General features: G+C 50.1%; 1 protein-coding gene across 1 annotated transcript in view; it reads right to left on the bottom strand.

The window, feature by feature from the left end:
• The window catches only part of LOC121027835 (forkhead-associated domain-containing protein 1), a 92,442-nt gene extending 77,106 nt beyond the window's left edge, over positions 1–15,336 (bottom strand). The window contains exons 1-4 of the mRNA XM_040471520.1: positions 15,296–15,336; positions 14,869–15,167; positions 5,746–5,855; positions 2,481–2,717 (exon numbers count right to left, since the gene is read on the bottom strand). Of these exons, the coding sequence (XP_040327454.1) occupies positions 2,481–2,717; positions 5,746–5,855; positions 14,869–15,167; positions 15,296–15,336 (687 nt within the window). The remainder of the gene's footprint in view (positions 1–2,480; positions 2,718–5,745; positions 5,856–14,868; positions 15,168–15,295) is intronic.
• Positions 15,337–15,600: the final 264 nt, after the last annotated feature.

Genomic DNA, 15,600 nt, shown 5'->3' with positions numbered 1-15,600 from the left:
CGCGAGATCGTGACCTGGCTGAAGTCGGACGCTTAACCGACTGCGCCACCTAGGCGCCCCTGGAATAATTTTTAAGAGTGTTTTTCCATGCTTTTATTTGCGTGACACCAGAGGCACAGCACAAAGAGACAAACTTCCAGAAGGGATGGGGAAACCACATGCCCTCCTGCCCAAAGATGCCAGTGCTTCTGCTTCCGACAGATATAATGGAATTCAAACTACGCACCAGAGTTTTTCGGAGTTCAGATTTCGAGAAAACTCCAGGCTCCAAACGTCTTTGTTTCTTTCCCTACCGAAATGAGTACCCATATTGTCTGTAACGGGCACACAGCCCAAGAAGTTTCATGTCTGCTCTCCTGTGTAATAAGATGGGCAGTGAGTCATAAGAAAGCTAATAGTGTTAGGAGGATAGCTTCGAGAGAGTAATTTGCCTGCTAATGAGCACAGGCGTTCAAGGGCACGCAGAGGCAAGTACTTTCTAGTGATACAGCAGTGGATGGGAGACCTTTCAGAGCAGGTCATGATGCACCCACTTTTGGGGGGACCAGGGAGCACCTAGAAATCCGAACAATAAACCGACCTGCCCATGCAGCTTATACTTCTGGCTGAATGTTCTGCAGGTGGTAGAACATTTAAGAAACTACAACGTGAACCGACAGAACTTGATGCGGGTTCAAACCCACCGAAGGCTCCAGTTCAGATACGCCTTGTTACAAAATATTCTCTTTCGGTTACCAGTAAAGATCAAGGGGTGGGGGGCGGGGAGGCAACAGAACGATGGGTTGGTGTAATTCTTTCTAGACGCTTTCTTCGTGAGAAACTTGTTTCCAGATCTCACTAGCCACTTTGAACACACTCAGAGATACGAGAGGATTACGTGATGTTATCTGTCAAATATATTTGACTAAAAAAGAAAAAATTGTATGAGAATTAATTCACCCCTTGTCCACGGATCTGGGCAAGACATGCCACCTGCACTCAGGAAATCTCTGAAATGGGAGAATAACTGAAAGGCAAATTACTCTGTCCGACAGCAAAATTGGGTTTAGATTAAGCAAAGAAAAGATGCTCATTCAGGAGTCGGCTACCCGTGAAGGCGGCCGTCAAGTAGGAAATCCTATAGAATCTGCTGCTTTTGTTGGTTTTCCTAAAACACGTCTGAGGAGTCATTTGTTCACTTAAATAAATTTAAATAGATTTATTTATTTATGTATTTATGTATGTATGCATTTATTTAGGATCCCTCTTGGGAACACAACCAAGGGAAGGCAAAGGTCATACCTGCCTCGTTCTCTGCCAAATTCCCAGAGCCCAGAAGAGGGCAGGGCACAAGGCAGTCACCCGACAAATCTTATGTGACTGAATGGACGGGTGGATGATTGATGGAATGAGTGAATGAATGAACAGACGGGGTCCTAACAGAGCCCTAGAAGGTAACCGGGTCCACTCTCTGCCCTCATGGAGCTTATAGTCTCCTGGTAGGATCTCCTAGGTTCACCATGCACGACCTCAGTCCTTTTCTAGGGCACCGTTTCTAGGATTGAGGCCACGCACCTTGAATTGGTCACAGAGGGAAAGGCCGTGAACAGGCAAGCAGAGAAAAGAGGCCCCAGGCATGACTAGTTCTAGGCAACATTATGCACTGAGACCACAATTCATCGGCGGCCAATTTTTTTTTTAATTTAAACCAACTTTGTTGACACATAATTTATGTACCAGGTCAATGGCCAATTTTAAAGTACTTGAAGAAATCTGGGGGGGGCGGCCCGGGGGGAATCTAGCTTGTCTCAAGAGAAGAGAATGTGACTATCCTGGACAGTGCGGAAATTCCAGGTGGAGAATTTTTGTCTGATGGCATTGCCTGCAAGTGAGCCAGCAAGTGCCTTCGGGGTTGGGCGAAGGCTTCGGTGTTTGGAAGACTGGGGATTCCTCCTCCTCCTCCTCCTCCTCCTCCTCCTCCTCCTCCTCCTCCTCTCTAGCTGACTGCGCACAGCTCTCTGGCTGGGGCTGGGTGGATGTGAGGGCCAGTCACTGAAGCAAAAGATCTGGGTAGAAACAGGAAGCTCAGTGAAAGTGTGAGGTCTCCGAAGGGGCGGACCTGCATTCGGCACACACCCGCTGCTCCTAACTTAACTGGGCAAACGGAACAAGCTCCCCGTGGTCTCTGAGCCGGCCTCAGTCTCCTCCTCTGTAGAATGGTACATGTCAGAGACGGTGCGATTTAAATAAGCCAACGGACCTACGGCACTTGTGCCGGGTGCCTGCACGCTACAGGCGCTTAACAAAGTTAGCACGGTTCTACTGGGCTGTGTGCGCCGGGCCCCCGATTCCTGGGATTTGTGCTCATAGCCACCACGCTACGGGGACTACCCCTTTCGTGTCTATCCGCGTGGCTCCCCTCGTGCTCCCCGGCTCTACCCAGGAGCTGTCGCCCTGTGTCCCGATTCTAAGGCCTTCACCAACTTGTCACTGAGTCCTACCTGGCTTTTCAAGCTCTCGATCTCTCTCTGTTTGGCATCGATGTCTTCATCCAAAACCTGGAAGTTCTGTGAGGTGCCCCTCTCCTTCTGCCTGGAGGAGGTTTTCTCCGACAGCCTCTGACTCAGGTTGGCCACTTGGTTCTGCAGGTTCGCTATCACGACGTCTTTGTATTTGGATTCAAGTTCAAAATCCGAGAGACGGCCGATTTCTTTCCCCAGCAGCAGAATGATTTCATCCTGGGTGGAGGCCAGATGGGGAGTTTACTAGGTGTGGGTCCGGGTGCAAGGCTGAGCCCATTTAAAAAAAAAAAAAAATGTAGGAAAAACGCGGCGTAATTCTTTTGGGAAGGTGAGGACAGGCGGGGAGGGAGAAAGCAGACTTTCAAAGTCATCCTCATAACGTGGAAAACCTCACAGAGACAAGAGTTTGGTGAAAATGATACACCTGTATACACACTCCTGTAATAGATGTTTATACCTCACAGGCACTGAAAATTTCCTTTCTCATACAATTATACTTTTGTGTTGAGAACCAGCACCCCACATGGGAGCTTTTGTTGCTAGGGAGTTTAGGTCTAATATTTTTGTTTACAATATTCAGCCTAGCACGGTGGGGACCTAGGAAAGGTCGTTAGGAAAATGACATTCTATTTGACCACACGCTGCCTATAATGAGGGCTGTTTTTTCACTTAAAAAATTGAATACGTCCTGAAACATTTCTTTCTCCTCTCCTCCCTTCTGGTACATCCTGCCTCTTTGCGTTATTCGTGGAAAAATGTACTCCAGGTAACCGAGCCTGTAAAGTAAAGGAGACAGGAGCGGTGATTTACCTGTGTGGGCTCGTGCAAACGTGGGGTGGGGGGGTGGGGGGAAACAACTGCCAGCTGACTTTACCCCCAGGTGTAATTGCCCCAGTTCTCCACGTCTCCGAAAGAGAAGACTCTGCAGCCAAAGAATGTGTTAGGCTTTTCCCCCAAAGGAAAAGAAAATAAGCCCCAAACTTCTCACCAGAAGTCATCAAGACAGCGTCAGAAAATCTGAAAAACAAGTCCTCGGGTGTATTTGCAAATGGAGCTGCAGAATTTCTGCTTTTCAATAGTCCCTGCTCTTCCCGCGATTTTCCATCGGTCGGAAGAGGGGTAACGGCTTTTTTGTAGGCCAGCTCATTTCCTGGGGAGCTAGCTACCCAGTCAGCCTCACGCCCTGCCAGCTCCCTGGCCCAAGGAAGGACAGGGTTTCCGACTTGAGGAAGCCTCTCTGGCATTGCCAGTTGCTGCCAAGGGCCTTTCTCTGAATCCCTGCAAATGCCTGGGGCAAAGTTTCAAGGGGTGGCATGAAACACCTGGGCAGCCGCGTCTGTTCCACCCAATTAAGGTCAGCCGGGCGCTTATCGTTTATGCAACAAACATTTAGTGAGCAGCTACTACGCGCCAGACCCTGTGCTGGGCTCTGGAGCACCAAGAAGCCTGCAGGGTGTGGTGTCTCTGCGGCCTCTGCCTTTCTTTGGGAACAAGACCCCCCTCCCCGCCCCTTCCTTGCGAAAACACGCCCCCTTCCCTGTGGTCTTGGTAGGGCCGTCAATCATGTGCCCTGCTCCTTCCTGTCCCGCCTCCCATGTGCACGTGACCCAAGCAGGCCAATCAGGGCTTTTTCAGGGACTTGGCGCCTCTGTTACCGAGGGAGAGCATCTTGCCTCCTTTTGGATCACGAGCTTTAAACTTAGAGGCTTGTTTGCCTGAGTTGGTCTTTTCCAACACATGAAGCCAGCGTGCCGTTAGAGAGCCAAACTCCGAGGGAAACAGAAGGGAGGGATCGGTAGTAGGGAATGTTCTGGTGATCTTACTTAAGCTCCCGTACATCTAGCCATGCCTGAAACTAGTAGGCTTTTAAGTTTTCAAGAAGATGAGCCAATAAATGCTTTTTGTTTTGTTTTGTTTTGTTTTGTTTTGGTTGCTTCAGCTGATTTGTTTATTGGCACTTTCATTTGAAGGAGTTCTGGGAAGTCAGGGCGTAAATGGCTTATAAATAGAAAAAATTATAAATCTGGTTGCATATTTCCAGCGTAAAACCGGGATGGACTGAAGACCGGCTACAGCAAGCAGCAGAATCTACTACCCCGAATGTGGGCTGGTCCCGTGTCTTGCTTTGACCAAGGGAATGTGGCCGAAAAGATGGAGAGCAATCTTCAGGCAAGTTCTTAAAAGGCCGTAGAGCTTCTGTTCTGGCCCTCCGGGAAGCCCGGGGCTGCCGTGCTGTAAAGGAGCCCCGGATACTAAACCATGTGCAGAGAGATGCCCAGCAATGCCAGGCGTGCTGGCCGAGGTCCCGGACGTGGAGAAGAGGCCATCCCGGACCACTGGCTGGGCCAAGGGCTGGCTGACTACAGTTGCATGAGCAAAGCCAGGGGACACCAGCCGAAGAACATTCCAGGTCAACCTGTAGATCCTGGGAAGTAATAAACTGCTGGGTTTTTCTGGTGTGTGTGTGCGTGTGTGTGTGTGTGGGGGGCGGTTTGAGTAGGTTCCACACCCAACATGGCGCTTGAACTCACGACCCTGAGATCAAGGGTCTCAGGGAGACCAGCCAAGGAGCCCAATGCATTACTGTTTCAAGCCACTAAATTTTGTTGTGGCTCGTACACAGCAATAGACAACTGGTGACAGCATCTGAGCCTGGCTTCTTGCCTCTCTGCAACGCTTCCAAAGTCTGGTCCCTAGACACCTGCCACTTGACGTCACAGATTCCCACGCCTAACCAGGACCCCAAGTGGTTCTGCTCCTCACAAACTTGGAAATTTGCTGCAGGCTCAGGCCCTGGAAAGCAAGATAATGCAGGCCTGCCTCTTTCAGGATAATTTCAGGGTCATGTCTATGCAGGGAGACATCAACCTGGCTCCTTCCCAGGGTGGCTTGAATTCACCAGTTCTGGCCCCCATTCCCATTTCATTCTAAACCTCTCTGGTTCTTCAACCAACCCGTCTTCGCCCAGGCCTCGGCATCAGTGCTCACACCTTCCTGCCAGGAGATGTGTGCTCCCACCCGTGTCCCACCACCCGTGGCTGACCAAGCAGCTACCGTGTGGGAGTCAGCAGTACCAGCTTCCAAGTTAACCCGACCTAGGGTTGGATGCCAGCTCTGCCCCTCACACGGCGTGACCTTGGGCAAGTGACTGAACCTCTCTGAGCTTCAGCTCCCCCATCCGTCTCTTTCGAAGACGGTGAAGACTCATGAGCTAGCTGAACGTCAGGTGCACAGGACCCCTCACCTTATCCTGCTGGTCTGAGTCCTGGTCCGCATAAATCTCCCCGGAAGGTCCTGCCTCGGGAATCCCTTCGGCCACTGACGGTTCTGACAGTTCCACAGTGTTGGTCCACACTAACACACAAGATCAACAGAGAGCGTTACCTTAACACGGTGAGGGTCCCTAAGGTCTGGAAGGCTATTTTCAGACTAACCTCACAGTCTTCTCCCCCGTTACTAGAAAATTACAAAGCGATGTATACGCTCACTGAGCAATGGCGAACACGCACGACAGGAGTATGAGAAAGGGAAAGAGCTGCCTCATCCCAGGTCGCGGTGTTAACCAGGCCAGCTGGCTTTGGTGTGTCTCTTCCTAGGCTTTCTGCTAAGCCACGTAAGAGCTGATGACCTTGGGCAGGCCATTTATTCTCGCCAAGCCTTGGTTATATCACTTACATGTTAGTCTCTGTTATAAAGAGCACTTTGAGGATTCAATGAAGTAATGATGTACCGCAGGGGCTGGCAAACCGCGGACCTAGGGACAACCTGGCCGCCCAGCTGTTTTTGTAAATAAAGTTTTATTGAAACAACAGCTACGGTCATTCACTTATAGAGTGGAGTAGCTGTGACAGAAACCATTGAGCCCACAAAGTCTCAAATATTAACAGAAAAAGTTTCTCTTTACAGAGAAAGTTTCCTACCCCGGAGCATTACCTTAACATTCAGCACTAAATGTCAGCTATGTTTTATTGGAATTATGTCTTTAAAAGAATGGGTTTCTACTGCAGAGATTTTTATCTGGCTCATTTTTTCACCTTACAATGAACGAAAACATCTTCCCACGTCACTATCTATAGCTATGACACATTCCTTTTTCTTTTTTTTAATAGAACTAGGAGTTTGTGCCTTTTAATTCCCTTATACTGTGTTTTTTAAATTACATTTTTAAATGTTTATTTATTTATTTATTTATTTTGAGAGAGAGAGAGAGAGAGAGAGAGAGAGCGAGCCAGCAAGGGAGGCGCAGAGAGAGAGAGGGGGACAGCGGACCCGAAGCTGGCTCCCACTGACAACAGCCAGCCCGAGTTGGGGCTTGAACTCACAACCCATGAGATCGTGACCCGAGCCAAAGTCAGATGCTCAACTGCCTGAGCCACTCAGGCACTCCTATACTCTGTTCTTTTTAAGGGTGGCATTGTAGTCCATTATACAAGTGTGCCAAACATATTTATTTAACCAGGATCCATTTTACAGATGTTTAGGTTTTCCTGATTTTTCCTTATCCCCCGCCCCCCAATATGACAAGGGTTTTTCATGACTTTCTGGAGTCCTGGCATCATCATGTGTGGAGGTCCCACTCTGCACACAATCCACTCACACGAACACCGATTAAATTTTTTTTTCAGCGTAGAAACTTTTGAAAAGACTTCTGGATTTCTGCTTTTGAGATCATTTGGCTTTAAGTGGTGGTTTAAATCTCCACCTGACTGACTTCTGGGCAATCGCCGCACATTCTTGGCTTCTCGTGAGGTGAGAAATTGAACCAATTGTTTCCAAAGGTCACGAAACGTTAATGAATGTTAACATTGACAATGAAGGAAGTACACACCGTCACGTTTGTGGGCATTTTATTTAATCATCCATCCGCTTTGATTCTGCATTTTGTATTCATGCATTTCAGGGCCAGTGATTTTCTGCCCCACCCAGGTCTTGAACGTGTCTGTGGACTCCAGAAGCACGAGTGGACATAGTCAAAGGCCCGGAGGAGCACATGGCCTTGTGCGTTGGATGAGCGGCTGCGGCCACAGTATCCCTCGCCGCGCAGAAGGAGAGGGGCCTGGGCTCCTGCACCAGAACGGGCTGGGATCCCAGCGATGTCCTCGTTCTACCTTGGGGCGGGCTGGATTTCTTCTCTGTTCCTTATAGGCAACAAAACAAATTGGCCAAGCAAAACTCTTCCAAGAGGGAAGGAGCAAAAGCCTTCTGACTTGTGCCCAAGTTGGTCTCCCTGTGGAGGCAAACCTATCCGAAGTCAGACGCCTCCTGGTGTAGCTGGACCTTGGGTCACGTCCCGTCCCGGGGTAACACCGGCCATCGCTCCCCGTGCTCTTTTTACAGGGTCCCCACGTTCCTCCTCTGGGAGCTCACTCTTCAGCCACGCCGACCGACTCCTTGCACTCCAGCCTCGGCACTCACCTTCCACCTGGAATGCTGTTCCCTCGCCTTTGCACTTCGGGGTAAAGGTCGCCTACCCTTCCGGGGATACCCTCCCGATCCCCCAACTAAGTCGGGTCCTTGTAGTTATGAGCTCACAGGGTACCGGGCACCTCGGCTGTCGGGTGTTGTCGCGGTTACCGTTTGATAGACGTTGCTCTGTGATCCTCTCGCTAACGTCCGTCTCCCCGACTGAATGGTAAGTTCCGTGAGGTTGGGGACCGTGTCTCAGTCTGTGCCCCTGGAGATGAACTTACTGCTGCCATCTGACAGATGTGTAAACGGGCACAGAGAGGGAAATCGTCTGCCCAAGCTCACAGGGCTTGAAGGAGGCCGAGCTCCCGTGCCAACCCGCACCTGTCTCAATTACGGACCGGGAAGGCGTTGCAGAGTAACAAAAGCTCAGGGCCCGGCCCGCTCATACCCAAGAACTCATAGCAGGCTTGTTGCCTTCTGTGGCACCAGTGCTTTCCCTACGAAAACGCTAGAGCTCACAAAAACGCAGTGAGGCAGGTGCTGCTTCGGCCCCCCCCCCCCCCCGTTGAGAAGCCCAGGTGCAGAGAGACTGAGGCCACGCATCCGGCCAAGGGGCAGTCGGGTCCGACCCCGCCGGTCTGGTTCCAGGACCAGCACACACTGCGGAGTGGCGAACGTGGGAACGAGGCCGTGAACGAGGAGTCTGGGAGCTGGTTCACCGTGACAGACCCCGTCAACGAGGAGCCGTTCCGCACGGAGTCTCCTTGGCAAGTGATTGCCAAGGACTGGATTGGAGGAGTCACAAGACGGAGGTTCAGCAGCTGCCTGATGAAACCGGTAAAGAGACCAGCTGCCCTGGTTGGCCAGGGGCTGCGGGGCTTCCTGGGACGGCGGGACTTTCAGCACCAAGGCCGGGAAAGACCCAGACGAACCGGGACGAGTTGGTCTCCCAAGAAACAGTCGAGAAGAGCAAGCTCCCCACCCACTTACTTGGTTTCCTGTCACCATGGTGGGGGCCTGCCGCTCTGTGGACAGGGAGGGGGCCCTGCTGGGTGCTCTGGGCTCACACCACTCCCGGGAACGTGCCTCCCACGTTCCTTTAGCATTCCGCGCGGGGGGGGGCGCAGGCGCCGCGCCCAGGGCCCAAAGCACCAAGATGGCGGCTCCTTGTCTCGGTCAAGCACTTCCGGCTTCCTCCCTGCGGAATTCCGCGAGGCCCTGCCGCGAAGGGCTGGGGGAGGGGCGCGTGCCCAACACAATAAGGGGCAAGAGAAGGGCTTGGGAGGGAACGCCGCTCGCTGGTTCCAGCAGCTGCCTGTTCTCCGCCCCCCAACATCCCCCAACCAAGTTCATGATTAGAAAATTTGTGTTCGGGGCGCCTGGGTGGCGCAGTCGGTTAAGCATCCGACTTCAGCCAGGTCACGATCTCGCGGTCCGTGAGTTCGAGCCCCGCGTCGGGCTTTGGGCTGATGGCTCAGAGCCTGGAGCCTGTTTCCGATTCTGTGTCTCCCTCTCTCTCTGCCCCTCCCCCGTTCATGCTCTGTCTCTCTCTGTCCCAAAAATAAAATAAAATAAACGTTGAAAAAAAAAAAAAAAAGAAAATTTGTGTTCAAAGCTCACTCCCCCGATCCCCACCCTCTTGGGCCCTGAGCCGTTGGATCCTAACTTAACTGTCTAGTGCAATGCTGTCTGATAGAAAAATAATGCGAGCTATACATATAAGGCAGTTTAAAATTTTCTGGTATTAATTCCATTAAAAGGGTAAAACGATGAAATTAATTTTGATAACAGATTTAACCCCATACGTTAGAAAAAAACCCACTATCGTTTCAACACATAATCAAGACCAAAAAGATAGAGACATTTACACTCTTTCTTTGGGGCACTATGTCTTTGAAATCCAGTGCATCTTAACTTGGAAGCTAAATTTTCAATGGGAAGACTTGATCTGTATTTGGGCTTCACAAAAACTTGCAGTTGAAGCAGATTTGCATACTCAAGATGTTCCAGGCGTACTTAAAACCTTCCAAAAATGGAATCAGGTGTCGGTTTTGAAATTTAAATTAGTGGAAATTAAACATATAGTTCCTCAGTCACATTAGCCACGTTAGCTCAATCCACGTGTGGCTGGTGGCTATCACATCTGAAAGCACTTGACTGGAACATTCTCCCTTTTGTTCTCCTTCTTCACTTGATCTCTCCTTTCCTGCCAACATCTATAACTGGGTTGTTTTTTTTTTTTAAAGGAATACAGGAGAAGCGAGATACACACACACACACACACACACACACACACACACGCACACACTAATTCTACGGCAGAGGCTTTGAGTATAACATCCAGCTGGATTCTGGAGGCCCCTGTGTCACATTACTGATGGTCACAAGGCCTGTGGCTTAGTTTTTCAATATTCAGCAGACTCCCTGTTTGATGCTATATATGTGCAAGTTGTTTACTTTTCAACCTAGGGGCAGTCAGTCGCCCCAATCAGGAGTCCCCACGCTTGGGGTGGCCGGGCAGCATTACACTGCACAGGCCACAGTCCAGAGGCAGGCGACACCGGAGGCTTTCCTGATTAGCAAACCAGAGGCCAGAAATAGGTTTTTAGTTGGTAAAAAGGGTGGCCTATTACCCTTGTATGCTTTATGTTAGAAACAGGCTCCCAAAGGGCAAAAGCAGGAAGGTATGCCTGCCGGTCAGCTGAAGTACTGGGGAGCCCTGCTTGTGCCCCCACTCAGGGAGGGTCCCGTGTCCAGTCCTGGTTTAGATCTCTGCTGTCTAATGCCATCTCTGGGAGTAACTCAGATGCCTCTGTGCCCCTGTCATGGCGGACTTGAATGAACTTTTCTACTAGGTGATGGTCGGAGCCCTTAAAGGACAGAGTCCAGACTTCATCAAACCTACGGAATAGGCTGAATGATGTTTGACATCCCTTTGCTATGTTTACTGGAAGTCTGCACGGGGTAGAATTTATCTGAGACTTGCTTTCCTTGCACCCAGGCAGGGAGGTGCTGGAGTGGTTTCCTGTCACCCGTCTCAAATGTCTTTACTGGCTCCTAATACCTATCAAGGAGAGACCGCAAGGGCCATGTACGACCCAACTGGCTTAACTCAGTTCAAAACAAACCCTCTAGTTGCTGGATCATTTGGAGGTCCCAGTGGGGAGAACCCCAAAGGAGGGATGTGATGGCTGGGACAGTGGGATGGCAGGGATGGGGGACAGAGACACTTTAAGAAGTTTTAAGCGGTGGCTATTTGCCAAATGGGAGAGACGTTGCTTCAATATTTTCACAGCCATCTGGCTCTCCTGGTGCTTATCAGGTAATTATCAGTCCTCACCAGGGACAGCATGTGGGTGCCTTAATTATCAGCGTGTGGGTGTCTTTAGGATTTGGACTGGGTGCTTTTCGTTGTGTGGTGGCCAGCCTCCAAGATGGCGCCAATGGTTCTTATCTCCTGGTATTCACATCTTTGGATTGTCCTCTCCAATAGTGGATGGACTTTGCAATCATCAGCTCAGCTGCCATAACAAAATAGCACATACTGGGCAGCTTAAACAGTGGAATTATATTTCTCATAGTCTGGAGGCTGAAGTCCAAGATCAAGGTGGCATCAGGGTTGGTTTCTCCTGAGGCCTCTCTTCTTGTCTTGTAGATGGCTACCTTCATTCTGTGTCTTCACATGGCCTTTCCTCCATGTGCAGGCATCCCTGGTGTCTCTCTCTCTCTCTCTCTCTCTCTCTTCTTATAAGGATCCCTTATAAGAAGTTTTAGAACACATTGCCTGTGGTGATGCGGAAAGTAGAAGATGTTCCTAATGAACTGGGCGATGGAGCCCAGGCAGAGTGCTGGAAGGTGCCACCTGCCCTCTTCCTGGCACTTACCATGAACTGCAGGAGGGGAGAGAGGCCAACAGGGGGACTGTTGAACCACAAGGAGCTGGGACTTGATAGGACTTGAAAATTCCCTCCCTCTCCAGAGGGCAAATGAAATGTAAGATGTCGGTTGGGCAAAGACCAAATCAAGGGCACTCTCAGGAAAGCATGCTCCAAAGATGAAGCTGAGTGGAAGACTGTAATATCCTTTGTCAAGAAAGCAGAAAGATCCAAGCTGGCGTGTCAGGGAATGATTCGGGCAAAACACAGGGCTTCTAAGAAGGGCTGTCCCTCCCATTCTCGGAAGCCCAAGGCAGAGGAGGGTTTGTGTCGAGAAGGCTTTTGCCTACTAGGGTGAACCCCAAGAAGGAACACTACCAGTGTGGACTGTCGGAGATGGAGACCCACAAAAGCAAGAGAAGCCTATGACCCCCACGCGTCTATAGGCAGGTAGCAGACTATAAAATTGCACAGCTGCAAATGTGATACCTCTCATGGAAAAGGTAGGAGGACTCAGAGGGCCGAACCAAGGAACCAGAGGGCAGAGGCAAGAGCCATGAAGGGTCATTTCTGGGCAAGAATAGGTCTAAGTCCTAATAAAGGAACTTCCAACATTTTCCTGGCTGGATTTCAGAACTGCTTTGGGCCAAAGACTCCTGTGTGTTTCTTGTTCTTCCCCTTTTGAAAAGAAGGCATGTCCATAAACTCCGTCCCACCAGACTATGTTGGGTGCATGAGGGACAGACAACCCATGTCTTCAGTTCACAGTCTTCAGATTGCTGGGAATGGTATGTAAGAACCTGAGCTTAAGAAACTACACCCAGTGAGCTCCACCTGTACCTGGACTTGATTTAGATGATGAGCTTCTGGAATTTAGACTGATGCTGGAATGGGATGAGACCCTGGTGGGGGGGGGGGGGGAGGCGCTTGGGAGAGGGTGAGGGAGTTGTGCAAGTGAGAGGTGGTGAATCATTGAGGACCAGAGGACAGACTGTGGTAGCCAGTCTCCAAGACAGGGCTGCCAGGAGTTCTCACCTCCTGGTATTCAGGCCCATGGGGAGTCGTATCCACACTAGATAGAGCTGACCTGTGTAACCAGTAGGGTATTGCAAAAATGACATAGCGGCTTCTGAGGCTTGGTCCTAAGAGATGTTGTGGTTTCCATCTTGCTCTCTTGGGCCACCTTTTCAGGAAGAGCCAACTGCCATTTCAGGAGGACATTCCAGCAGTTCTCTGGATAGGTCCATGTGGTGAGGAACTGGGGCCTCCTGCCAATAGCTATGTGAGTGCGCTATCCTGGAAGCAGATTCTCCAGCCCCAGTCAAACCTTCAGATGATTGCAGTCCTGGCTGACAGCTTACCTGCAGTCTTATGAGAGACCCTGAGCTACAGTCACCCTGCTAAGCTGCTCCCAAATTCCTGACCCACAAAAAGAGTATCAGATAAAAAACCCACGTTTGGGTTTTTTGCTTTTGTTTTAGTTTGGGTTTGTTTTGTTTTGTTTTCTTTTGCTTTAGGCCACTAGAGTGTTTTGTTTCTGTTTTTTTTTTTTTTTTGTTTTTTTGAGAGAGAGCGAGAGAGCATGTGTGCAAGCAGGGGAGGGGTAGGGGGAGAGGGAGGGAGAGAATCTTAAGCAGGCTCCACGCTCCACGTAGAGCCCAACATGGGGCTCGATCTCACGACTGTGAGGTCATGACCTGAGCCGAAATCAAGAATCAGAGGCTTAACCAATTGAACCACCCAGGCAGCCCCTTGGGCCATTAAGTTTTGGGAGAATTTGTCATGCAGCAATTGACAACATATACACCGCATGTTAATTTTACATCAAAAAGACAAAAACTGTTGAATTCTGATTAATGGTGTATATACTAAAATATTTAGGAAGAAGGCTACAGATGTGTGAAATTTATTTTGAAATGCATGAAAGATGGATTAATGAATGAATAGAGGGATGGATAGACAGATATGCAGTAGAGAGTATGGCAAAATGTTAATGGTGGAATTAGGTGGGAGGGTCTCTGTAAAATTCTTTTTACTTTGCAGTATGTTTGAAAATTTTCATATGAAAATGAAAGGGGGAAATGGCTGAGTAATTTCTCAACTTCATTTGATGTTGATGGTCCACAAGGGTTCATTTGATGATGATAATGCTGATGACAGTGGTGAATATAACTGCATTTCATTTACTCCTCAGTTGGTATATTTCACAACAATAACTATTATTTGAATGGCTGAGGGAGGTGATCAGGTGAATGGTCTTGAGTGACACCAGGCGAGGGTGTGGAGCCACAGAGAGACCTGGGGACCCAGAGGACAGAGAATGCGATCTTCACATCACAGGCATGGAGGAAACCGGGGTCATGCCAAGGACTAAGTCAAGTCAAGCTGGCTACTCTGCCGGAGAGGCCAAGAGGATAGTGACAGATAGGAAGTCCCCTCCCCAAATGTCATGAAGCCTTCAGGGGAAGAGGGTGAGGGAAGGAAACTGTGAAGATTGGTCCCCAAAGCGACCAGGCTGTGAATGATAGTCACCGAGATAACTAGCCTTAAATCAGACTGAAAAATGTTAGATCAGACTAGATTGAATATGTCACGTCTGGGATGTAATTTTCCTCAATGAGCCTCAGCCTCCTGTCATCTGTGAAATGGTAATAAAATATTTAAAAGCTCCTAAGGCTGTTGTGGGTGAGGGGCATCATTTCGGCTGCCCATGTTTCTGCACATCTGAGTCAAAGTTGTAAGTTTACAGCCTGCTATGTATTCAGATACACACACACACACACACACACACACACAGACTGACACACACCCACGCCCGCACGCTCGCCACGGGGGTACCGATGTGTGCATTTGTGCAGAGCACAAAGTCTGGAGGGTCAGGCCCCAGAAAGTCAACAGGGGGTGCTGGGTGGTGAGGGTGACAAAGGATCTTTAACTGTTTTCTTACTTTCTGTTTATCCCCGAGTTTTTCATAATTGACTATGTTCTACTTTCAGAATCGGAAAAAATAAGCAAAAACCAAGACCCACCCGCGTGGCTATAAGGCCATCCCCCAAACCACCACTGGAAGTGCGAGCGAATACCTTGCTTGATGATGGGAGGCCTGTAGACGCCATCCATCACAAAGGAGAACATCTTCCCTCCGGCGCTCATGGGCCGCTTGTGACAGGCAGGAGGGACCATGGTGGGCCTGGGAACCCCCTGGGACCAGCTCCTCTGCACTGGTGTGGGCCGGATCCCCAGGGGGAAGGGCATCTGCAGAGGTGGGGGGGACTGTTGCGACTGCTGTGTGGCCGCAGGTGGCTGGGGTCTTGGCCAAGGTACCTGCAGGGGCAGAGGAGAGAGTCGGAGGAGGGTCCGATCAGCTGGGGGTGGTCTCCACCTTTGTCCCAGCCATATAATTGCTGCCCTAGGGCTCAGCTTCTAAGTCACTTCCCCAAGGAAGCCCCCCCCCCCATCCCCCGCCAGACCATCCCCAAGTTTGGGATGGCGGGCCCCACCGTGGGTCACATTGCACCATCACACCACCAGTTCCTGGGGACAGCCTTCATGCGGCCGAGAGGGTCACAGGCATCACCCTGTTTGATACACCCAACACTCTGTCATGAGACTGAGGCTGAGCGAGACCTTGTGACTTTCCAAGATCCTAGATTTGCTGGTGAGCCTCTGAGCTGGTAGAACGTCACCTCCAAGAGGATAGGGGCTTTCTGTCTATCTTGCTCACCCCTGTGTCCCCAGCACCTAGAATAATGCCTGGCACATACAGAGCAGGCCCTCCAATACTGGTTGAAAGAATGAATGAACACATCCCTGAG

This window comes from Herpailurus yagouaroundi, unplaced genomic scaffold, assembly GCF_014898765.1.
Source record: "Herpailurus yagouaroundi ecotype Mexico unplaced genomic scaffold, PumYag 77, whole genome shotgun sequence".
NCBI lineage: Eukaryota > Metazoa > Chordata > Mammalia > Carnivora > Felidae > Herpailurus > Herpailurus yagouaroundi.
Note: the sequence above shows the minus strand (reverse complement) of the source record. Positions and strands in the feature narration are given on the sequence as shown.